The following is a 26,464-nucleotide window of genomic DNA, read 5'->3' as shown; positions in this document are numbered from 1 at the left end:
AAGTGCCCCACAAGTGACCCATAAGTGAGACCTATAAGTGACCCATAAGTGAGACCCACAAGTGACCCCATAAGGGACCCTATAAGTGAGACCCATAAGTGACCCTAAAGAGGCCCTAAAGTGGCCCATAAGTGACCCCTAAGTGACCCTAATGTGACCCATAAGTCACCCCAAATCACCCCTAACAGCCCCCAATTGCCCCTACCAGCCCCCAATTGCCCCCAATGTGCCCCAATTGCCCCCAGATCACCCCCAACTGCCCCCAATTGCCCCTAATTGCCCCTTCCAGCCCCCAATGTGCCCCCAATTGCCCCCAGATCGCCCCCAACTGCCCCCAATTGCCCCTAATTGCCCCTAATTGCCCCTTCCAGCCCCCAATGTGCCCCCAATTGCCCCCCCATCCCCCCTAACTGCCCCCAATTGCCCCCAATTGCCTCCAATTGCCCCTAGATCACCCCTAATTGCCCCTTCCAGCCCCCAATGTGCCCCAATTGCCCCCCCCATCCCCCCTAACTGCCCCCAATTGCCCCCAGATCACCCCTAACTGCCCCCAATTGCCCCTAATTGCCCCTACCAGCCCCCAATTGCCCCTAATTGCCCCCAATAGCCCCCAGATCACCCCCAACTGCCCCCAATTGCCCCCAATAGCCCCTAATTGCCCCTACCAGCCCCAATTGCCCCCAGATCACCCCCAACTGCCCCCAACTGCCCCCAATTGCCCCTAATTGCCCCTAATTGCCCCTTCCAGCCCCCAATGTGCCCCCAATTGCCCCCAGATCACCCCTAACTGCCCCCAATTGCCCCCAATTGCCTCCAATTGCCCCTAGATCACCCCTAATTGCCCCTTCCAGCCCCCAATGTGCCCCCAATTGCCCCCACATCCCCCCTAATTGCCCCTAATTGCCCCCAATTGCCCCTAATTGCCCCCAATTGCCCCCAGATCACCCCCAACTGCCCCCAATTGCCCCTAATTGCCCCCAATTGGCCCCAGATCACCCCTGACTGCCCTCAATTGCCCCTAATTGCCCCTAATTGCCCCAATGTGCCCCCAATTGCCCCCAGCTCCCCCCTAACTGCCCCTAATTTCCCCTACCAGCCCCCAATTGCCCCCAGATCACCCACAACTGCCCCCAATTGTCCCCAGCTGCCCCTAACTGCCCCCAATTGCCCCCAGATCACCCCCAACTGCCCCCAACTGCCCCTAATTGCCCCTAATTGCCCCCAATGTGCCCCCAGTTGCCCCCAATTGCCCCTAACTGCCCCCAACTGCCCCTAATTGCCCCCAGTTGCCCCCAGATCACCCCTAACTGCCCCCAATAGCACCCAACTGCCCCTAATTGCCCCTATTAGCCCCCAATAGCCCCCAGCTCCCCTTTAGCTGCCCCTAATTGCCCCTAATTGCCCCCAATAGCCCCCAGATCACCCCTAACTGCCCCCAACTGCCCCTAATTGCCCCTAATTGCCCCCAGATCACCCCTCACTGCCCCCAATTGCCCCCAATTGCCCCTAACTGCCCCCAATTGCCCCCAGATCACCCCCAACTGCCCCCAACTGCCCCTAATTGCCCCTATTAGTCCCCAATTGCCCCCAGCTCCCCCATAACTTCCCCTAATTGCCCCTACCAGCCCCCAATAGCCCCCAGATCACCCCTAACTGCCCCCAATTGCCCCTAATTGCCCCTACCAGCCCCCAATTGCCCCTAATTGCCCCCAATAGCCCCCAGATCACCCCCAACTGCCCCCAATTGCTCCCAATAGCCCCTAATTGCCCCTACCAGCCCCCAATTGCCCCCAGATCACCCCTAACTGTCCCCAACTGCCCCTACCAGCCCCCAATTGCCCCCAATGTACCCCTAATTGCCCCCAGATCACCCCTAATTGCCCCCAATAGCCCCTAACTGCCCCCAACTGCCCCCAATTGCCCCTAACTGCCCCCAACTGCCCCCAGTTGCCCCTAACTGCCCCCAACTGCCCCCAGTTGCCCCCAATTGCCCCTAACTGCCCCCAATTGCCCCCAGATCACCCCTAACTGCCCCCAACTGCCCCTAATTGCCCCTAATTGCCCCCAGATCACCCCTAACTGCCCCCAATTGCCCCTAATTGCCCCCAATAGCCCCCAGATCACCCCTAACTGCCCCCAACTGCCCCTAACTGCCCTTAATTGCCCCCAATAGCCCCCAATTGCCCCCAGATCACCCCCAACTGCCCCCAATTGCCCCTAACTGTCCCCAATTGCCCCTAATTGCCCCCAATGTGCCCCCAATTGCCCCTAATTGCCCCTATTAGCCCCCAATAGCCCCCAGCTCCCCCCTAACTTCCCCTAATTGCCCCTACCAGCCCTTAATAGCCCCCAGATCACCCCTAACTGCCCCCAATTGCCCCTAATTGCCCCCAATAGCCCCCAGATCACCCCTAACTGCCCCCAATTGCCCCCAATTGCCCCTAACTGCCCCCAATAGCCCCCAGATCACCCCTAACTGCCCCCAATTGCCCCCAATTGCCCCTAATTGCCCCCAATTGCCCCCAGATCACCCCCAACTGCCCCTAACTGCCCCTAATTGCCCCTAATTGCCCCTATTAGCCCCCAATAGCCCCCAGCTCCCCTTTAGCTGCCCCCAATTCCCCCTAATTGCCCCTATTAGCCCCCAATTGCCCCCAGCTCCCCCCTAACTTCCCCTAATTGCCCCTACCAGCCCCCAATAGCCCCCAGATCACCCCTAACTGCCCCCAATTGCCCCTAATTGCCCCTTCCAGCCCCCAATTGCCCCTAATTGTCCCCAATAGCCCCCAGATCACCCCCAACTGCCCCCAATTGCCCCCAATAGCCCCCAACTGCCCCTAATTGCCCCCAATTGCCCCCAGATCACCCCTAACTGCCCCCAACTGCCCCTAATTGCCCCTAATTGCCCCCAGATCACCCCTAACTGCCCCCAATTGTCCCTAATTGCCCCTACCAGCCCCCAATTGCCCCTAATTGCCCCCAATAGCCCCCAGCTCACCCCCAACTGCCCCCAATTGCCCCTAATTGCCCCTATCAGCCCCCAATTGCCCCCAATTGCCCCCAATAGCCCCCAGATCACCCCTAACTGCCCCTAATTGCCCCCAGTGTGCCCCCAGTTGCCCCCAATTGCCCCTAACTGCCCCCAACTGCCCCTAATTGCCCCCAATTGCCCCTATTAGCCCCCAATTGCCCCCAGCTCCCCCCTAACTTCCCCTAATTGCCCCTTCCAGCTCCCAATTGCCCCCAGATCACCCCTAACTGCCCCCAATTGCCCCCAATTGCCCCCAGATCACCCCTAACTGCCCCCAATTGCCCCCAATTGCCCCTACCAGCCCCCAGTTGTCCCCAGATCACCCCCAACTGCCCCCAATTGCCCCTAATTGCCCCCAATGTACCCCCAATTGCCCCTAATTGCCCCCAATTGCCCCCAGATCACCCCTAACTGCCCCCAATTGCCCCTAATTGCCCCTATTAGCCTTCAATTGCCCCCAGCTCCCCCCTAACTTCCCCTAATTGCCCCTACCAGCCCCCAATAGCCCCCAGATCACCCCTAATTGCCCCCAATTGCCCCTACCAGCCCCCAATAGCCCCCAGATCACCCCTAACTGCCCCCAACTGCCCCTAATTGCCCCTAATTGCCCCCAGATCACCCCTAACTGCCCCCAATTGCCCCCAACTGCCCCTAATTGCCCCCAATAGCCCCCAATTGCCCCCAGATCACCCCTAACTGCCCCCAATTGCCCCCAATAGCCCCCATCTCCCCCCTAAGTGCCCCCCTTTTTGCCCCCCCCCAGCCCAACTGCTACGCCAAGGTGATCACGCTGGAGGCGCAGAAGAAGATCGTCATCTACTCGAAGCAGCCCATCGGGGTCAACGAGGAGATCACCTACGACTACAAGTTCCCCATCGAGGACACCAAGATCCCCTGCCTCTGCCGCACCGACAGCTGCCGCGGGACCCTCAACTGACGGCAACGTGGCCGACAACGGGGTGTCATGGCAGACAACGGGGCGGACAACATGGCGGACAACATGGCGGACAACATGGCAGCCATTATTATGGCGGACAACATGGCGGACATCATGGTGGACAACATGGTGAACAGGGTGTCAAGATGGTGGACAACATGGCGGACAAGATGGCGGACAATGGGGTGTCAAGATGGCGGCCATCATGGCGGCCATCATGGCGGACAACATGGCGGACAACATGGCGGACAAGATGGCGGACAATGGGGTGTCAAGATGGCGGACAACATGGCGGACAACAGGGCGGACAGCATGGTGTCATGGCGAACAACATGGCGGACAACATGGCGGACAACGGGGTGTCAAGATGGCGGACAACATGGCAGACAACATGGCTGACAACATGGTGGACAACATGGCGGACAACATGGCAGACAGCGGGGTGTCATGGCGGACAACATGGCGGACATCATGGTGCCATGGCGGCCATCATGGTGGACAACATGGCAGACAACATGGCGGACAACATGGTGGACAATGGGGTGTCAAGATGGCGGACAACATGGCGGACAACATGGCGGCCATCATGGCGGACAACAGGGTGTCATGGCAGACATCATGGTGTCATGGCGGACAAAATGGCGGACATCATGGCGGACATCATGGTGTCATGGCAGACATCATGGTGTCATGGCGGACAAAATGGCGGGCAACATGGTGGACAACAGGGTGTCAAGATGGCGGACATCATCATGGCGGACAACATGGCGGACATCATGGTGTCATGGCTGCCATCATCATGGCTGCTATCAGTATGGTGACCAATATGGCTGCCATCATCATGGCGGCCATCATCATGCCTCTGCCGCACCGACAGCTGCCGCGGGACCCTCAACTGAGGGCAACATGGCCGACAACGTGGCGGACATCATGGCGGACAACATGGTGTCAAGATGGCAGACAACGGGGTGTCAAGATGGTGGACAACATGGCGGAAAACATGGTGTCATGGCTGCCATCATCATGGCTGCCATCATCATGGTGACCAATATGGCTGCCATCATCATGGCGGACAACATGGCGGACAACATGGCGGACAACATGGTGTCATGGCAGACAACATGGCGGACATCATCATGGCGGCCATGACACCTTGTCGGCCATGACACCTCAATGGCGGCCATGACACCTTGTCAGCCATGACACCCCATTGGCAGCCATGACACCTCAATGGCGGCCATGACACCCCATTGGCGGCCATGACACCTTGTCGGCCATGACACCTCAATGGCGGCCATGACACCTCAATGGCGGCCATGACACCCCAATGGCGGCCATGACACCTCGATGGCGGCCATGACACCCCATTGTCGGCCATGACACCCCATTGGCGGCCATGACACCTCAATGTCGGCCATGACACCTCGATGGCGGCCATGACACCCCATTGTCGGCCATGACACCCCAATGGCGGCCATGACACCCCACTGGCGGCCATGACACCTCAATGGCGGCCATGACACCCCATTGTCGGCCATGACACCCCAATGGCGGCCATGACACCTCAATGGCGGCCATGACACTTCAATGGCGGCCATGACACCTCAATGGCGGCCATGACACCTTGTCAGCCATGACACCCCATTGGCGGCCATGACACCTCAATGGCGGCCATGACGCCTTGGCGGCCATGACACCTCAATGGCGGCCATGACACCTTGTCGGCCATGACACCTTGTCAGCCATGACACCCCACTGTCGGCCATGACACCCCATTGGCGGCCATGACACCTCAATGGTGGCCATGACACCCCAATGGCGGCCATGACACCTCAATGGCAGCCATGACACTTCAATGGCGGCCATGACACCCCATTGGTGACCATGACACCTCAATGGTGGCCATGACACCCCACTGTCGGCCATGACACCTCAATGGCAGCCATGACACCTCCCTGTTGCCCCCCCCCCCCCATTTTTGGGCTGTTTCTTGTAGAAACACGGGCCATTTTGGGGCTGTACATAGCTGTACATCCACCCCCCCCCATTGTACAGACCCCCCCCACCCTAAATCCCCCCCCAACCCCCCCCATATTGTAAATGCCCCTGTACATATGTTGATACGGGGCCCAACACGGGGCCCCCCCCGTTTTTATAAAGAGGCCAATGGAGCTTTAAAGGGGGGGGATGATTAATATGGGGGGGGGGGATGATTAATAGGGGGGGGGGGGATTAATATGGGGGGGGGGAAGGGGGATTTTGGGGGGGAAAAGGGGGATTTTGGGGGGAAAAATGATGGATTTGGGGGGGGGAGGGGGGTTAATGTAATTGGGGGGGGTGGGAAATGAATTGGGGGGTCCTTAATGGGGGGGGGGAAGAGTGGGGGGGTCCTTAATGGTGGATGGGGGGGTCTTTAATGGTGTTGGGGGGGGAAGGAGGGGGGTCCTTAATGGTGTTGGGGGGGGGGCAAAGGGAGGTTCTTAATGGGGGGGGGGGTCTTTAATGGTGTGGGGGTTCCTTAATGGGGGGGGAGGGAAAGGGGGGGTGTTTAATGGGGGGGGGGGTCCATAATGGGGGGGGGTCCTTAATGGTGGATGGGGGGTCTTTAAGGATGGGGGGGGGTCCTTAATGGGGGGGGGGGAAGGAGGGGGTCCTTAATGGTGTTGGGGGGGGGGCAAAGGGAGGTCCTTAATGGGGGGGGGGGTCTTTAATGGTACAGGGGTTCCTTATTGGGGGGGGAGGGAAAGGGGGGGTGTTTAATGGGGGGGGGGGGTCCTTAAGGGTGGCCCATAATGGGGGGGGGTCCTTAATGGTGGATGGGGGGTCTTTAAGGATGGGGGGGTCCTTAATGGGGGGGGGGGGGGGAAGGAGGGGGTCCTTAATGTTGGGGGGGGTCCTTTAATGGGGGGGGGGCAGCCAAAATATGGGGGTTTAGATTTGATATTTGGGGGGGGGGGGGGATTTTGTGGGGCTGGGGGGTCGGATATGGGGCAATATTGGGGGGGGGAGGTGATTTTTGGGGGGGGGTCTCCTATATTTGAGTGATGGGGATTTTGGGGTGTACTGTCTCTTTAAGAACGGACATCGTGGGGGGGCTGGGGGCGGGACTTCCTCGATGTGGGCGGGGCTTCCTGGAGCCTGGCAGCCAATTGGATTCGATGTGGGCGTGGCCTCACCCTCCCCCCTTCTCCACAGCCAATCGGGATCGTTGTCGGCGTCAGTTCAGCCTCCGCTCACGGCAGCAGCCAATAGCGTTTATTGTGGGCGGGGCTTCGCCCTTCATTGCAGCCAATAGGAACACACGGTGGGCCGGGCTTCACCCCCCCCTTCATCACAGCCCCATAGAGCCCCATAGAGAACTATAGAGACACATAGGGACCCATAGAGACCCATAGAGACCCATAGAGACCCCATAGAGACCCATAGAGACCCATAGATCCCATAGACACCCATAGAACCCCACAGACCCCCATAGGACCCCATAGAGCCCCATAGGATCCCATAGGGCCCCATAGAGCCCCATAGGACCCCATAGAGACCCCATAGGATCCCATAGGACCCCATAGAACCCCATAGAGACCTCATAGGATCCCATAGATCCCCATAGACCCCCACAGAGACCCCACAGAGCCCCACAGAGCCCCATAGATGCCCATAGAGCCCCATAGAGACCCACCGATCCCCATAGAACCCCATAGGATCCCATAGAGACCCCATAGGACCCCATAGATCCCCATAGAACCCCACAGAACCCCATAGATCCCCATAGGACCCCATAGAGCCCCATAGGATCCCATAGGGCCCCATAGAGCCCCATAGGACCCCATAGAGCCCCATAGATCCCATAGAGCCCCATAGATCCCCATGGAACCCCATAGATCCCTATAGGGCCCCATTGCGGCCTACTCCGCCCCCTGAAGCCTCGGCCTCGCGTAACGCCCCTCCCCGGGACCTTGACCCCCATCCGGGGGCGGACACTTCCATAGAGCCCCATAGATCCCTATTGGGGCCCCATAGAGCCCCATAGGATCCCATAGAACCCCATAGGACCCCATAGGACCCCATAGAGCCCCATAGATCCCTATAGGGGCCCCATTGCGGCCTACTCCGCCCCCTGAAGCCTCGGCCTCGCGTAACGCCCCTCCCCGGGACCTTGACCCCCATCCGGGGGCGGACACTTCCATAGAGCCCCATAGATCCCTATTGGGACCCCATAAGACCCCATAGAGCCCCATAGGACCCCATAGACCCCCATAGATCCCCATAGGACCCCATAGAGACCCCATAGACCCCATAGATCCCTATAGGGCCCCATTGCGGCCTACTCCGCCCCCTGAAGCCTCGGCCTTGCGTAACGCCCCTCCCCGGGGCCTTGACCCCCATCCGGGGGCGGACACTTCCATAGAGCCCCATAGATCCCTATTGGGGCCCCATAAGACCCCATAGAGCCCCATAGGACCCCATAGAGCCCCATAGATCCCCATAGGACCCCATAGAGACCCCATAGACCCCATAGATCCCTATAGGGCCCCATTGCGGCCTACTCCGCCCCCTGAAGCCTCGGCCTTGCGTAACGCCCCTCCCCGGGGCCTTGACCCCCATCCGGGGGCGGACACTTCCATAGAGCCCCATAGATCCCTATTGGGGCCCCATAGAGCCCCATAGGATCCCATAGAACCCCATAGGACCCCATAGAGACCCCATAGACCCCACAGATCCCTATAGGCCCCATTGCGGCCTACTCCGCCCCCTGAAGCCTCGGCCTCGCGTAACGCCCCTCCCCGGGGGCGGACACTTCCGGGTCGGGGTCCGTGTTGGAGCCATGGAGGAACGCGTTAATGAGGGGGTTAATGAGGGACTTAATGAGGGATTTAATGAGGGAGTTAATGAGGGGGTTAATGAGGGTTTTAATGAGGGTTTTAATGAGGTTCCCGACTATAATGAGAAGCTGTACGACTTCCCCGATGAGGATCTCGACGATGGACCCGAGGTGAAATTACATGGGGCTCTATGGGCCCTATGGGGATCTATGGGGCTCTATGGGGTTCTATGGGGATCTATGGGTCTCTATGGGGTTCTATGGGGCTCTATGGGGCTCTATGGGGTTCTATGGGGATCTATGGGTCTCTATGGGGATCTATGGGGTCCTATGGGGCTCTATGGGGTCCTATGGGGCTCTATGGGGTTCTATGGGGTCCTATGGGGCTCTATGGGGCTCTATGGGGATCTATGGGTCTCTATGGGGTTCTATGGGGTCCTATGGGGCTCTATGGGGTTCTATGGGGATCTATGGGGCTCTATGGGGTTCTATGGGGATCTATGGGTCTCTATGGGGCCCTATGGGGCTCTATGGGGTTCTATGGGGTCCTATGGGACTCTATGGGATCCTATGGGGCTCTATGGGTTTTTATGGGGTTCTATGGGGTCCTATGAGGATCTATGGGGTCCTATGGGGCTCTATGGTGCTCTATGGGGCTCTATGGGTCCTATGGGGCTCTATGGGGTCCTATGGGGTCCTCACATCCCCCCATTGATCCCCCCAGCCCCCCCCCCCCATTCCTGGCCTGGTCTATGTGGTGACTGGGGGCTGTGGGTTCTATGGGGCTCTATGGGGCTCTATGGGGCTCTATGGGGCTCTATGGGTTCTATGGGGTCCTATGGGGCTCTATGGGTCCTATGGGGTCCTATGGGGCTCTATGGGGTCCTATGGGGTCCTATGGGGCTCTATGGGTCCTATGGGGTCCTATGGGGCTCTATGGGTCCTATGGGGCTCTATGGGGTCCTATGGGGTTCTATGGGGTCCTATGGGGCTCTATGGGGTCCTTACACCCCCCCATTGATCCCCCCAGCCCCCCCCCCCATTCCTGGCCTGGTCTACGTGGTGACCGGGAGCTGTGGGTCCTATGGGGCTCTGTGGGTCCTATGGGGTCCTATGGGGCTCTATGGGGCTCTATGGGTCCTATGGGGCTCTGTGGGTCCTATGGGGTCCTATGGGGCTCTATGGGGTCCTATGGGATCCTCACGTCCCCCTATTGATCCCCCCAGCCCCCCCCCCCCATTCCTGGCCTGGTCTACGTGGTGACCGGGGGCTGTGGGTTCTATGGGGCTCTATGGGTCCTATGGGGTCCTATGGGGCTCTATGGGGCTCTATGGGGTCCTATGGGGTTCTATGGGGCTCTATGGGGTCCTATGGGGCTCTATGGGGTTCTATGGGTCTCTATGGGGCTCTATGGGGTTCTATGGGTCTCTATGGGGCTCTATGGGGATCTATGGGGTCCTATGGGGTTCTATGGGGCTCTATGGGGCTCTATGGGGATCTATGGGTCTCTATGGGGTCCTATGGGGTTCTATGGGGCTCTATGGGGTTCTATGGGGCTCTATAGGTCTCTATGGGGTCCTATGGGGTTCTATGGGGCTCTATGGGGTCCTATGGGGCTCTATGGGGCTCTATGGGGTTCTATGGGGCTCTATGGGGCTCTATGGGGTCCTATGGGGCTCTATGGGTCTCTATAGGTCTCTATGGGGTCCTATGGGGTTCTATGGGTCTCTATGGGGTCCTATGGGTCTCTATGGGGTCCTATGGGGCTCTATAGGTCTCTATGGGGTCCTATGGGGCTCTATGGGGCTCTATGGGGATCTATGGGGCTCTATGGGTCCTATGGGGCTCTATGGGTCCTATGGGGTCCTTACACCCCCCCATTGATCCCCCCAGCCCCCCCCCCCCATTCCTGGCCTGGTCTACGTGGTGACCAGGGGCTGTGGGTTCTATGGGGCTCTATGGGTCCTATGGGTTTCTATGGTGCTCTATGGGGCTCTATGGGTCCTATGGGGCTCTATGGGGCTCTATGGGTCCTATGGGGCTCTATGGGTCCTATGGGGCTCTATGGGGCTCTATGGGTCCTATGGGGCTCTATGGGTCCTATGGGGCTCTATGGGTTTCTATGGGTCCTATCGGTTTCTATGGTGCTCTATGGGGCTCTATGGGTCTCTATGGGATCCTATGGGGTTTTGTGGGTCCTATGGGGCTCTATGGGTCCTATGGGGCTCTATGGGATCCTATGGGGTTCTATGGGGCTCTATGGGATCCTATGTGTCTCTATGGGTCCTATGGGGCTCTATGGGTCCTATAGGGTCCCCCCATTCACCCCCATTCATCCCCCAGCCCCCCCCCCCCATTCCGGGCCTGGTCTACGTGGTGACCGGGGGCTGTGGGTTCTATGGGGCTCTATGGGTTCTATGGGGTCCTATGGGGCTCTATGGGTCCTATGGGTTTCTATGGTGCTCTATGGGGCTCTATGGGTCCTATGGGGCTCTATGGGTCCTATGGGGTCCTATGGGGCTCTATGGGTCCTATGGGGCTCTATGGGGTCCTATGGGGTCCTATGGGTTCTAAGCGGCTCTATGGGGTTCTATGGGATCCTATGGGTCTCTATGGGGTCCTATGGGTCCTATACGTCCTATGGGGTCCTCACACCCCCCCATTGATCCCCCCAGCCCCCCCCCCCCATTCCTGGCCTGGTCTATGTGGTGACTGGGGGCTGTGGGTTCTATGGGGCTCTATGGTTCTATGGGGTCCTATGGGGCTCTATGGGTCCTATGGGGTCCTATGGGGCTCTATGGGTCCTATGGGTTTCTATGGTGCTCTATGGGGCTCTATGGGGTCCTATGGGGCTCTATGGGTCCTATGGGGTCCTTACACCCCCCCATTGATCCCCCCAGCCCCCCCCCCCCATTCCTGGCCTGGTCTACGTGGTGACTGGGGGCTGTGGGTTCTATGGGGCTCTATGGGTCCTATGGGGCTCTATGGGTTCTATGGGGTCCTATGGGGCTCTATGGGGCTCTATGGGTCCTATGGGGCTCTATGGGGTTCTATGGGGTCCTATGGGGCTCTATGGGGTTCTATGGGGTCCTATGGGGCTCTATGGGGCTCTATGGGGATCTATGGGGCTCTATGGGGTCCTATGGGGCTCTATGGTGCTCTATGGGTTCTATGGGGTCCTATGGGGCTCTATGGGGCTCTATGGGTTCTATGGGGTCCTATGGGGCTCTATGGGGCTCTATGGGTCCTATGGGGCTCTATGGGTTCTATGGGGTCCTATGGGGCTCTATGGGTCCTATGGGGTCCTTACACCCCCCCATTGATCCCCCCAGCCCCCCCCCCCCATTCCTGGCCTGGTCTACGTGGTGACCGGGGGCTGTGGGTTCCTTGGCCGCCATCTTGTCCGTCTCCTCCTGGCCCAGGAGCCCGACATGAAGGAGCTGCGGGTCCTGGACCTTCATCGTCACCCCGACCTGCCCCACGGTGAGAGACCCACAAGTGTGGGGCAGCCCCATAAGGAACAATGGGGGCCCTATGGGGCTTCTGGATCACCGAGCACCATAATGGGGCGCTGTCCCTTTAAGAGAGGCATCACACCTAGAATGGGGCACTGTCACTTTAAGAGTCATAGGACCCCCCCCCAAATTGGGCTCTGTCACTTTAAGAGTCATAGGACCCCCCCCCAAATTGGGCTCTGTCACTTTAAGAAAGGCATCACACCTATAATGGGGCTCTGTCCCTTTAAGAGTCATAGGACCCCCCTAAAATGAGGCTCTGTCCCTTTAAGAGTCATAGGACCCCCCCCCAAATTGGGCTCTGTCCCTTTAAGAAAGGCATCACACCTATAATGGGGCGCTGTCCCTTTAAGAGTCATAGGACCCCCCTAAAATGGGGCTCTGTCCCTTTAAGAGCCATAGGACCCCCCTAAAATGGGGCTCTGTCCCTTTAAGAGTCATAGGACCCCCCCTAAAATGGGGCTCTGTCCCTTTAAGAGCCATAGGACCCCCCTAAAATGGGGCTCTGTCCCTTTAAGAGTCATAGGACCCCCCCTAAAATGGGGCTCTGTCCCTTTAAGAGTCATAAGACCCCCCTAAAATGGGGCTCTGTCCCTTTAAGAGTCATAGGACCCCCCTAAAATGGGGCTCTGTCCCTTTAAGAGTCATAAGACCCCCCCTAAAATGGGGCTCTGTCCCTTTAAGAGTCATAGGACCACCCTAAAATGGGGCGCTGTCCCTTTAATAGTCATAGGACCCACTAAAATGGGGCTCTGTCCCTTTAAGAGTCATAGGACCACCCTAAAATGGGGCGCTGTCCCTTTAAGAGTCATAGGACCCTTTAAAATGGGGCTCTGTCCCTTTAAGAGTCATAGGACCACCCCTAAAATGGGGCTCTGTCCCTTTAAGAGTCATAGGACCCCCATAATGGGGCTCTGTCCCTTTAAGAATCAAGGGACACCCTAAAATGGGGCTCTGTCCCTTTAAGAGTCATAGGACCCCCCTAAAATGGGGCTCTGTCCCTTTAAGAGTCATAGGACCCCCCCCAAATTTAGGGTCCCCCTTAAAGGGACCCCCCCCATATTTGACCCCCCCATTGACCCCATTATCCCCATAGACCCCCATATTTGGGGTCCCCTATTAACCCCATTGACCCCATTATCCCCCATAGACCCCCATATTTAGGGTCCTCTTAAAGGGACCCCCCCATATTTAGGGTCCCCTATTTAAGGTCCCCCTTAAAGTGACCCCCCCCCCATATTTAGGGTCCTTCTTAAAGGGACCCCCCATATTTAGGGTCCCTCTTAAAGGGACCTCCCCCCCTATTTAGGGTCCCCCTTAAAGGGCCCCCCCCATATTTAGGGTCCCCCATTACCCCCATTGACCCCATTATTTCCCCCCCCATAGACCCCCATATTTAGGGTCCCCTATTAACCCCATTGCCCCCATTATCCCCCATAGACCCCCATATTTAGGGTCCCCCATTAACCCCATTATCCCCCATAGACCCCCATATTTAGGGTCCCTCTTAAAGGGACCCCCCCCATATTTAGGGTCCCCCATTGCCCCCATTATCTCCCATAGACCCCCATATTTAGGGTCCCCTATTACCCCCATTATCCCCATAGACCCCCATATTTAGGGTCCCCCATTAACCCCATTATCCCCCATAGACCCCCATATTTAGGGTCCCTCTTAAAGGGACCCCCCCCATATTTAGGGTCCCCCATTGCCCCCATTATCTCCCATAGACCCCCATATTTAGGGTCCCCTATTACCCCCATTATCCCCATAGACCCCCATATTTAGGGTCCCCTATTAACCCCATTATCCCCATAGACCCCCATATTTAGGGTCCCCCATTAACCCCATTATCCCCCATAGACCCCCATATTTGGGGTCATTCTTAAAGGGACCCCCCCCATATTTAGGGTCCCCCATTGCCCCCATTATCCCCATAGACCCCCATATTTAGGGTCCCCCTTAAAGGGACCCCCCCCATATTTAGGGTCCCCTATTTAAGGTCCCCCTTAAAGTGACCCCCCCCCCATATTTAGGGTCCTTCTTAAAGGGACCCCGCCCCATATATAGGGTCCCTCTTAAAGGGCCCCCGCCCATATTTAGGGTCCCCCATTAACCCCATTATCCTCCATAGACCCCCATATTTGGGGTCCTTCTTAAAGGGACCCCCCCCATATTTAGGGTCCCCCTTAAAGTGACCCCCCCCCCCTATATTTAGGGTCCTTCTTAAAGGGACCCCGCCCCATATATAGGGTCCCTCTTAAAGGGACCTCCCCCCCTATTTAGGGTCCCCCTTAAAGGGCCCCCCCATATTTAGGGTCCCCTTCAGCCCCCCATATTTAGGGTCCCTCTTAAAGGGCCCCCCCCATATTTAGGGTCCCCCATTAACCCCATTGACCCCATTATTCCCCCCCCACAGACCCCCATATTTAGGGTCCTTCTTAAAGGGACCCCGCCCCATATTTAGGATCCCCCTTAAAGGGACCCCCTTAAAGGGACCCTCCCCATATTTAGGGTCCCCTATTTAAGGTCCCCCTTAAAGTGGCCCCCCCCCCCATATTTAGGGTCCCTCTTAAAGGGACCCCCCCCCCTATTTAGGGTCCCCCTTAAAGGGCCCCCCCCATATTTAGGGTCCCCTATTAACCCCATTATTCCCCCCCCCAGACCCCCGTGTGCGCTTTGTGCTGGGCGATGTGGGGCGCGGTGCCGATGTGGGGCAGGTTCTCAATGGGGCCGACGTGGTGTTTCACTGCGCCGCCCTGGTGGACGTGTGGGGTAACGCGGACCCCAATAGGATGGCAAGGGTCAATGTGCAGGGTAAGGGATATGGGGTTTATATGGGGTTATATGGGATATATGGGGGATATGGGGTTATATGGGGTTATATGGGGTTATATGGGGTTATATGGGGTTATATGGGGTTATATGGGATTTATGGGGTGTTTCACTGCGCCGCCCTGGTGGACGTGTGGGTAACGCGGACCCCAATAGGATGGCAAGGGTCAATGTGCAGGGTAAGGTTATATAGGGTTTATAGGGTTATATGGGGTTATATGGGGGGATATGGGGTTATATGGGGTTATATGGGATTTATGGGGTGTTTCACTGCGCCGCCCTGGTGGACGTGTGGGGCAACACAGACCCCAATAGGATGGCAAGGGTCAATGTGCAGGGTAAGGTATATGGGGTTATATGGGATTATATGGGATTTATAGGGTTATATGGGGTTATATGGGGTTATATGGGGGATATGGGGTTATATGGGGAATATAGGGGGGATATGGGGTTATATGGGGAATATGGGGTTATATGGGGGTTATATAGGGGATTTATGGGGTTATATGGGGTTATATAGGGGATTTATGGGGTTATATGGGGTTATATAGGGATTTATGGGGTTATATGGGGTTATATAGGGGATTTATGGGGTTATATGGGGTTATATGGGGGAATATAGGGGGGTTATTGGGGTTATATGGGGGATATGGGGTTATTATGGGGTTATATGGGGGGATATGGGGAGATATGGGGGGGATATGGGGTGGTTATGGGGTTATATGGGGGTCTATGGGGGAATATGGGGAGATAAGGGGGGATATGGGGTTATATGGGGGGGATATGGGGTTATATGGGATTTATGGGGTTATATGGGGTGATATGGGGTTATATGGGGGGGATATGGGGTGGTATGGGGGGATATGGGGTTATATGGGGGGATATGGGGTTTATATGGGGGGGATATGGGGTTATATGGGGGATATGGGGGGGATATGGGGTTATATGGGGGGATATGGGGGTATATGGGAGGGATATGGGTTATATGAGGGGGATATGGGGTTATATTGGGGTTATATGGGGGGGATATGGGGTTATATGGGGGGATATGGGGTTATATGGGGTTATATGGGGGGATAGGGGTTGTATGGGGTTATTTGGGGGTTATATGGGGTTATATGGGGGGATATGGGGGTTTATGGGATTTATGGGGTGTTTCACTGCGCCGACCTGGTGGACGTGTGGGTAACGAAGAGCCCAATAGGATGGCAAGGGTCAATGTGCAGGGTAAGGTATGGGGTTATATGGGGGATATGGGGGGATATGGGGTTATATGGGGGGATATGGGGTTATATGGGGTTATATGGGGTTATATGGGGGATATGGGGTTATATGGGGGATATGGGGGGATATGGGGTTATATGGGGTTATATGGGATTTATGGGGTGTTTCACTGCGCCGCCCTGGTGGACGTGTGGGGTAAGCGGGACCCCAATAGGATGGCAAGGGTCAATGTGCAGGGTAAGGTATAGGGGATTTATAGGGGATATATGGGATATATGGGGTTATATGGGGGGATATGGGGTTATATGGGGTTATATGGGGGGATATGGGGTTATATGGGGTTATATGGGGGGATATGGGGTTATATGGGGGGATATGGGGTGATATGGGGTTATATGGGGGGGATATGGGGTTATAGGGTTATATGGGGGGATATGGGGTTATATGGGGGGATATGGGGTGATATGGGGTTATATGGGGGGATATGGGGTTATATGGGGTTATATGGGGGGGATATGGGGTTGTATGGGGTTATTTGGGGGTTATATGGGGTTATATGTGGGGGATATGGGGGGATATGGGGTTATATGGGGTTATATGGGATTTATGGGGTGTTTCACTGCGCCGCCCTGGTGGACGTGTGGGGTAATGCGGACCCCAATAGGATGGCAAGGGTCATTGTGCAGGGTAAGGTTATATAGGGTATATGGGGTTATATGGGGATCTATGGGGTTATATGGGGGGATATGGGGTTATATGGGGTTATATGGGGATATATGGGGATATATGGGGGGATATGGGGTTATATGGGGGGATATGGGGTTATAATGGGGTTATATGGGGGGATATGGGGTTTATATGGGGGGATATGGGGGAGATAAGGGGGATATAGGGTTATGTGGGGGATATGTGGGAGATATGGGGTTATATGGGGTTATATGGGGGGGATATGGGGTATATGGGGTTATATGGGGGATATGGGGGTATATGGGGTTATATGGGGGGATATGGGGTTATATGGGGGTTATATGGGAGGTATATGGGGTTATATGGGGGATATGGGGTTATATGGGGGGGATATGGGTTATATGGGGTTATATGGGGTTATATGGGGGGATATGGGGGTATATGGGATATATGGGGATATGGGGTTATATGGGGTTATATGGGGGGATATGGGGTATGTGGGGGGGATATGGGGTTATAGGGGATTATATGGGGGATATGGGGTATTTATGGCGTTATATGGGGGATATTGGGAGGTAAGGGGTTATATGGGGTTATATGGGGGGATATGGGGGAGATAAGGGGTTATATGGGGGATATGGTGTTATATGGGGTGATATTGGTTGGGGGGGATATAGGGTTATATGGGGTTATATGGGAGGATATGGGGGTATATAGGGGGATATGGGGTTATATGGGGTTATATAGGGGATTTATGGGGTTTATGGGTTATATGGGGATTATGGGGGGAAATGGGGTTATATAGGATTTATGGGGTTATATGGGGTTATATGGGGGGATATGGGGTTATAGGGGGGGATATAGAGGATATATGGGGGGATATGGGGGATATTAGGGGGGATATGGGGTTATATGGGGGGATATGGGGTTATATGGGGTGGATATGGGGAGGTATGGGGGGATAGGGGGGGTTATGGGAGTTATATAGGATTATATGGGATTTATGGGGTTATATGGGGTTATATGGGGGAGATATAGGGAGATATGAGGGAGTTATGGGGTGGTTATGGGGTTATATGGGGGTCTATGGGGGAGATAAGGGGGGGATATGGGGTTATATGGGGTTATATGGGGTGATATGGGAGGATATGGGGTTTATGGGGGGATATGGGGGAGATAAGGGGTTATATGGGGTTATATGGGGGGATATAGGGGATTTATGGGGGGGTATGGGGTGGTTATGGGGTTATATGGGGGTATATGGGGGGATATGGGGGAGATAAGGGGGGATATGGGGTTATATGGGGGGATATGGGGTTATATGGGGGGATATAGGGGGGATATAGGGGGGATATGGGGGGGATATGGGGGGAATGGGGTTATATGGGGGGATATGGGTTATATGGGGGAATATAGGGGGGTTATGGGGTTATATGGGGGGATATGGGGTTATATGGGGGGATATGGTGTTATATAGGGGATTTATGGGGTTATATGGGGTGATATGGGGTTATATGGGGTTATATGGGAGGGATATGGGGTTATATGGGGGGATATGGAGGATATGGGGTTATATGGGGTTATATGGGATTTATGGGGTGTTTCACTGCGCCGCCCTGGTGGACGTGTGGGGTAACGCGGACCCCAATAGGATGGCAAGGGTCAATGTGCAGGGTAAAGATATAGGGGATTTATAGGGTTATATGGGATATATGGGGTTATATGGGGTTATATGGGATTTATGGGGTGTTTCACTGCGCCGCCCTGGTGACGTGTGGGGTAACACGGACCCCAATAGGATGGCAAGGGTCAATGTGCAGGGTAAGGGGATATAGGGTTATATGGGGTTATATAGGATTTTTAGGGTTATATGGGGTTATATGGGGGAATATAGGGGGTTATGGGGTTATATGGGGGGATATGGGGTTATATGGGGGGATATGGGGGTTATATGGGGTTATATGGGGTTATATGGGATTTATGGGGTTATATGGGGTATATGGGGTTATATGGGGTTATATGGGGTGATATGGGGTTATATGGGGTTATATGGGATTTATGGGGTTATATGGGGATATGGGGGATCTATGGGGTTATATGGGGTTATATAGGGGATATATGGGGTTATATGGGGGGATATGGGGTTATATGGGGTTATATGGGGGTATATGGGGGGTTATAGGGGGGTTATGGGGTGATATGGGGGGATATGGGGTTATATGGGGTTATATGGGATTTATGGGTTATATGGGGTTATATGGGGTTATATGGGGTTATATGGGGGATATGGGGTTATATGGGGTTATATGGGGGATATGGGGTTATATGGGGGGATATGGGGTTATATGGGGTTATATGGGGTTATATGGGGTATATGGGGTTATATGGGGTTATATGGGATTTATGGGGTTATATGGGGTTATATGGGGTTATATGGGATTTATGGGGTTATATGGGGTTATATAGGATTATATGGGATTTATGGGGTTATATGGGGGAGATATAGGGAGATATGAGGGAGATATGGGGTGTTATGGGGTTATATGGGCGATATGGGGGAGATAAGGGGTTATATGGGGTTATATGGGGGGATATAGGGAGATATGGGGGGGATATGGGTGGTTATGGGGTTATATGGGGTCTATGGGGGGATATGGGGGAGATAAGGGGGGATATGGGGTTATATGGGGGGATATGGGGGGGATATGGGGTTATATGGGATTTAAGGGGTTATATGGGGTGATATGGGGTTATATGGGGGGGATATGGGGTGGTATGGGGGATATGGGGTTATATGGGGGGATATGGGGTTATATGGGGGGATATGGGGTTATATGGGGTTATATGGGTTATATGGGGTTATATAGGATTATATAGGGTTATATGGGGGGATATGGGGTTATATGGGGGGATATGTGGGAGATAAGGGGGGATATGGGGTTATATGGGGGGGGTATGGGGGGGAATATGTGGTTATATGGGTCTCTATGGGGTTTATGGGGTCTCTATGGGTCTCTATGGGATTCTATGGGTCTCTATGGGGTTGTATGGGGTCTCTATGGGTCTCTATGGGATTCTATGGGTCTCTATGGGGTTGTATGGGGTCTCTATGGGTCTCTATGGGATTCTATGGGTCTCTATGGGTCTCTATGGGATTCTATGGGTCTCTATGGGTCCCTATGGGGTTATATGGGGTTCTTAAAGGGCCGGCCCCATATTTCAGGTACCAAGGTTTTACTTCGGGGTTGCCGCACGTTTGGGATCCGCTGCCTCGTGTTCACGTCCAGCATGGAGGTGGTGGGACCCAACATGAAGGGGGACCCCTTTATAAGGTACGGCCCTATAACGGCCCTATTACGGCCCTATTACGGCCCTATTGATTTGGGATCCCATTATGACCCTATTACGGCCCTATTACGGCCCTATTACGGCCCTATTACAGCCCTATTACGGCCCTATTACGGCCCCATTGATTTGGGACCCCATTATGATCCTATTATGGCCCTATTACGGCCCTATTGACTTGTGACCCTATTACGGCCCTATTACGGCCCTATTATGGCCCTATTGATTTGGGATCTCATTATGATCCTATTACGGCCCTATTATGGCCCTATTATGGCCCCATTGATTTGGGACCCCATTATTGCCCCCATTGTGCCCCATTATGGCCCTATTACGGCCCTATTGATTTGGGATCCCATTATGACCCTATTACGGCCCTATTACGGCCCTATTGATTTGGGATCCCATTATGATCCTATTACGGCCCTATTAGGGCCCTATTACGGCCCTATTACGACCCTATTACGGCCCTATTACGACCCTATTACGGCCCTATTACGACCCTATTACGACCCTATTACGACCCTATTACGGCCCTATTACGGCCCTATTACGGCCCTATTACGGCCCTATTACGACCCTATTACGGCCCTATTACGACCCTATTACGGCCCTATTACGACCCTATTACGGCCCTATTACGACCCTATTACGGCCCTATTACGACCCTATTACGACCCTATTACGGCCCTATTACGGCCCTATTACGGCCCTATTACGGCCCTATTATGGCCCTATTATGGCCCTATTACGACCCTATTACGGCCCTATTACGGCCCTATTATGGCCCTATTACGACCCTATTACGGCCCTATTACGGCCCTATTATGACCCTATTACAGCCCTATTATGGCCCCATTGATTTGGGACCCCATTACGGCCCTATTATGGCCCTATTACAGCCCTATTACGGCCCTATTATGACCCTATTACGGCCCTATTATGACCCTATTATGGCCCTATTATGGCCCTATTACGGCCCTATTATGACCCTATTATGGCCCTATTATGGCCCTATTACAGCCCTATTACGGCCCTATTATGGCCCTATTATGACCCTATTATGGCCCTATTGATTTGGGATCCCATTATGATCCTATTACGGCCCTATTATGGCCCTATTACGGCCCTATTACGGCCCTATTATGGCCCCATTGACTTGTGACCCTATTATGGCCCTATTATGTCCCTATTATGGCCCTATTACGACCCTATTACGGCCCTATTACGGCCCTATTATGACCCTATTACAGCCCTATTATGGCCCCATTGATTTGGGACCCCATTACGGCCCTATTATGGCCCTATTACAGCCCTATTACGGCCCTATTATGACCCTATTACGGCCCTATTATGACCCTATTATGGCCCTATTATGGCCCTATTACGGCCCTATTATGACCCTATTATGGCCCTATTATGGCCCTATTACAGCCCTATTACGGCCCTATTATGACCCTATTATGGCCCTATTACGGCCCTATTGATTTGGGATCCCATTATGATCCTATAATGGCCCTATAACTGCCCTATTGATTTGGGATCCCATTATGATCCTATTACGGCCCTATTACGGCCCTATTATGACTCTATTACGGCCCTATTGTGGCCCTATTACGGCCCTATTATGACCCTATTACGGCCCTATTACGGCCCTATTATGGCCCTATTACGGCCCTATTACAGCCCTATTATGGCCCCATTGATTTGGGACCCCATTATGATCCTATTATGGCCCTATTACGGCCCTATTACGGCCCCATAGTGACCCTATTATGGCCCCATAGACTCGTGCCCCTATAACGGCCCCACAGTGACCCTATAACCCCCTTGTGCCCCTATAATGGCCCCATATTGACCCTATAACCCCCTTGTGCCCCTATAACGGCCCCATAGTGACCCTATTAGGCCCCATAGTGACCCTATAACGGCCCCATAGTGACCCTATTAGGCCCCATAGTGACCCTATAACGGCCCCATAGTGACCCCATTATGTCCCCATTGACTTGTGCCCCTATAACGGCCCCATAGTGACCCTATTAGGCCCCATAGTGACCCTATAACGGCCCCATAGTGACCCCATTATGTCCCCATTGACTTGTGCCCCTATAACGGCCCCATAGTGACCCTATTAGGCCCCATAGTGACCCTATAACGGCCCCATAGTGACCCCATTATGTCCCCATTGACTTGTGACCCTATAATGGCCCCATAGTGACCCTATAACGGCCCCATAGTGACCCTATAACGGCCCCATTGACTTATGCCCCTATTAGGCCCCATAGTGACCCCATTATGTCCCCATAGACTCGTGTCCCTATAACGGCCCCACAGTGACCCTATAACCCCCTTGTGCCCCTATAACGGCCCCATATTGACCCTATAACCCCGTTGTCCCCATAGGGGGGACGAGCAGACCCCGTACCCCACACATCACACGCTGCCCTATTCCCTCAGCAAGGCCCAGGCGGAAAGGATGGTGCTGGACGCCAACGGGGTCACGGTCTGTGGGGTCTATGGGGTCTGTGGGGTCTATGGGGTCTATGGGGTTTTATGGGGTCTATAGGGTCTATGGGGTCTCTATGGGGCTCTATGGGGTCTCTATGGGTCTCTATGGGGACTATGGGGTCTCTATGGGGTCTGTGGGGTTTTTGGGGTCTGTGGGGTTTTATGGGGTCTATATGGAGCTCTATGGGGTCTCTATGGGGCTCTATGGGGTCTCTATGGGGTCTCTATGGGGTCTATGGGGTCTCTATGGGGTCTCTATGGGGCTCTATGGGGTCTCTATGGGGTCTCTATGGGGTCTATGGGGGTCTATGGGGTCTCTATGGGGTCTATGGGGTCTATGGGGTCTCTATGGGGCTCTATGGGGTCTCTATGGGGTTTTATGGGGTCTGTGGGGTCTCTGTGGGGTCTCTATGGGGTCTATGGGGATGAGATGGTGCTGGACGCCAACGGGGTCACGGTCTGTGGGGTCTATGGGGTCTGTGGGGTTTTATGGGGTCTATAGGGTCTATGGGGTCTCTATGGGGCTCTATGGGGTCTCTATGGGGCTCTATGGGGTCTCTATGGGGTCTATGGGTCCCAATGTGTTCCTATGGGTCTCTATGGATCCCAATGTGTTCCTATGGGTCTCTGCCCCACACGTAGGTGTCAGGTGGGTCCCGGCTGGTGACGGTGTCCCTGCGCCCCACTGGGATCTATGGGGTCCCTATGGGTCCCAATGGGTCTCTATGGGTCCCTATGGGTCTCTATGGGTCTCTATGGGTCCCTATGGGTCTCTATGGGTCTCTATGGGTCCCTATGGGTCTCTATGGGTCCCTATGGCCACTATGTGTCTCTATGGGTCTCTGGGTCTCTATGGGGTCTCTATGGGTCTCTATGGGTCTATGGGGTCTCTATGGGTCCCAATGGATTTCTATGGGGTCTCTATGGGTCCCAGTGTGTTCCTATGGCTCCCTATGGGGTCTCTATGGGGTCTCAATGGGTCCCAATGTGTTCCTATGGGGTCTCTATGGGTCTCTATGGGTCCCAATGTGTTCCTATGGGTCCCTATGTATCTCTATGGGTCCCAATGTGTTCCTATGGGGTCTCTATGTATCTCTATGGGTCCCAATGTGTTCCTATGGGGTCCCTATGTATCTCTATGGGTCCCAATGTGTTCCTATGGGACTCTGCCCCACACGTAGGTGTCAGGTGGGTCGCGGCTGGTGACGGTGTCCCTGCGCCCCACTGGGATCTATGGGGTCCCTATGGGTCCCTATGGGTTTCTATGGGTCCCTATGGGTCTCTATGGGTCTCTATGGGTCCCTATGGGTCTCTCTGGGTCTCTATGGGTCCCAATGTGTTCCTATGGGTCCCTATGAGTTTCTATGGGTCCCTATGCGTCTCTATGGGTCCCAATGTGTTCCTATGGGGTCTCTATGGGTCCCAATGTGTTCCTATGGGTCTCTGCCCCACACGTAGGTGTTAGGTGGGTCCCGGCTGGTGACGGTGTCCCGCGCCCCACTGGGATCTATGGGGTCCCTATGGGTCCCAATGGGTCCCTATGGGTCTCTATGGGTCCCTATGGCTCCCTATGGGTCCCTATGGGTCTCTATGTTTCCCTATGGGTCTCTGGGTCTCTATGGGGTCTCTATGGGTTCCTATGGGTATATGGGGTCTATGGGGTCTCTGTGTGTCCCTATGGGTCTCTATGGGTCCCAATGGATTTCTATGGGGTCTCTATGGGGTCTCTATGGGGTCTCAATGGGTCCCAATGTGTTCCTATGGGGTCCCTATGGGTCTCTATGGGTCCCAATGTGTTCCTATGGGGTCCCTATGTATCTCTATGGGTCCCAATGTGTTCCTATGGGTCTCTGCCCCACACGTAGGTGTCAGGTGGGTCCCGGCTGGTGACGGTGTCCCTGCGCCCCACTGGGATCTATGGGGTCCCTATGGGTCTCTATGGGTCCCTATGGCCGCTATGTGTCTCTATGGGTCTCTGGGTCTCTATGGGGTCCCTATGTGTCTCTATGGGTCCCTATTGGTCTATGGGGTCTCTATGGGTCCCAATGTTTTCCTATGGGTCTCTATGTGTCTCTATGGGTCTCTATGGGTCCCAATGTGTTCCTATGGGTCTCTATGGGTCTCTATGGGTCCCAATGTGTTCCTATGGGGTCTCAATGGGTCTCTATGGGTCCCTATGTGTTCCTATGGGGTCTCTATGGGTTTCTATGGGTCCCTATGTATCTCTATGGGTCCCTATGTATCTCTATGGGTCCCAATGTGTTCCTATGGGGTCTCTATGGGTTTCTATGGGGTCCCTATGTATCTCTATGGGGTCCCAATGTGTTCCTATGGGTCTCTGCCCCACACGTAGGTGTCAGGTGGGTCCCGGCTGGTGACGGTGTCCCTGCGCCCCACTGGGATCTATGGGGAGGGCCACCCCCTGATGGAACGCTTCTACCGCCAAGGGAAGGCGCTATGGGGCCGCCTGCCCCGAACGCTGCCACCCCATTGCGAGCACGGACGGGTCTATGTCGGTGAGTGACCCCACAGCTGCCCTATAGCCCCACATATATCCCCATATAGCCCCATATAGCCCCATAGAACCACGTATATACCCCATATAACCCCATATATCCCCATATAACCCCATATCCCCCCATATAACCCCATATATCCCCATATAACCCCATATATCCCCCATATAACCCCTATATCCCCCATATAACCCCTATATCCCCCATATAACCCCATATCCCCCCATATAACCCCATATATCCCCATATAACCCCATATATCCCCCATATAACCCCATATAACCCCATATATCCCCCATATAACCCCATATCCCCCCATATATCCCCATATAACCCCCTATATTCCCCATACATCCCCTATATACCCCATATAACCCCATATATCCCCCTATATCCCCCCATATCCCTATAAAGCCCCATATATCCCCCATATAACCCCATATATACCCTATATACCCCCTATATCCCCCCATATCCCCTATATACCCCATATAACCCCCTATATCCCCCCTATATCCCCTATATACCCCATATAACCCCATATATCCCCCATATAACCCCATATATCCCCCATATAACCCCATATCCCCCTATATAACCCCATATATCCCCTATATAACCCCATATAACCCCATATATCCCCCATATAACCCCTATATCCCCCATATAACCCCATATCCCCCCATATAACCCCATATCCCCCCATATAACCCCCCTATATAACCCCATATATCCCCATATAACCCCATATATCCCCATATAACCCCATATATCCCCCATATAACCCCATATATACCCCATATAACCCCATATATCCCCCATATCCCCCCATATAACCCCATATATCCCCCATATAACCCCATATATCCCCCATATCCCCCCATATAACCCCATATATCCCCATATAACCCCATATAACCCCATATAACCCCCATATAACCTCCATATAACCCCATATATACCCCATATAACCCCATATAACCCCATATATCCCCCATATAACCCCATATATACCCCATATAACCTATATCCCCCATATAACCCTCT

General features: G+C 54.4%; 3 protein-coding genes across 12 annotated transcripts in view; all 3 read left to right on the top strand.

The window, feature by feature from the left end:
* SETD1A (SET domain containing 1A, histone lysine methyltransferase) overlaps positions 1 to 3,968 on the top strand; it is a 91,927-nt gene extending 87,959 nt beyond the window's left edge. Inside the window, 1 exon segment of the mRNA XM_085533335.1 lies at positions 3,795 to 3,968. Within this exon segment, the coding sequence (XP_085389461.1) occupies positions 3,795 to 3,968 (174 nt within the window).
* Positions 3,969 to 4,161: 193 nt separating this feature from the next.
* On the top strand, positions 4,162 to 6,147 carry LOC146751960 (uncharacterized). Its single transcript, XM_085533253.1, has 2 exons — positions 4,162 to 5,137; positions 5,235 to 6,147. Exon 1 carries the CDS (start codon positions 4,162 to 4,164, stop codon positions 5,011 to 5,013), a length of 852 nt encoding a protein of 283 aa, XP_085389379.1. The 3' UTR covers positions 5,014 to 5,137; positions 5,235 to 6,147.
* An 882-nt stretch (positions 6,148 to 7,029) lies between these two features.
* HSD3B7 (hydroxy-delta-5-steroid dehydrogenase, 3 beta- and steroid delta-isomerase 7) overlaps positions 7,030 to 26,464 on the top strand; it is a 25,243-nt gene continuing 5,808 nt past the window's right edge. Inside the window, exons 1-6 of one of the 10 annotated variants that reach the window (XM_085533238.1) lie at positions 7,030 to 8,958; positions 12,120 to 12,270; positions 14,967 to 15,119; positions 20,272 to 20,380; positions 22,797 to 22,896; positions 24,083 to 25,212. In XM_085533238.1, the coding sequence (XP_085389364.1) occupies positions 8,791 to 8,958; positions 12,120 to 12,270; positions 14,967 to 15,119; positions 20,272 to 20,380; positions 22,797 to 22,896; positions 24,083 to 24,259 (858 nt within the window). In that variant the 5' untranslated portion in view covers positions 7,030 to 8,790 and the 3' untranslated portion in view covers positions 24,260 to 25,212. Of the gene's footprint in view, positions 8,959 to 12,119; positions 12,271 to 14,966; positions 15,120 to 18,739; positions 18,870 to 20,271; positions 20,381 to 22,796; positions 22,897 to 23,543; positions 23,688 to 24,082; positions 25,213 to 25,254; positions 25,418 to 26,464 lie in introns of those variants that run through there. The other 9 variants (XM_085533236.1, XM_085533234.1, XM_085533241.1 and 6 more) reach the window with 9 other exon arrangements.

The sequence above is a fragment of the Coturnix japonica genome, unplaced genomic scaffold (assembly GCF_054131305.1).
Source record: "Coturnix japonica strain WE unplaced genomic scaffold, WE-NBRP24 Scf058, whole genome shotgun sequence".
NCBI lineage: Eukaryota > Metazoa > Chordata > Aves > Galliformes > Phasianidae > Coturnix > Coturnix japonica.
Note: the sequence above shows the minus strand (reverse complement) of the source record. Positions and strands in the feature narration are given on the sequence as shown.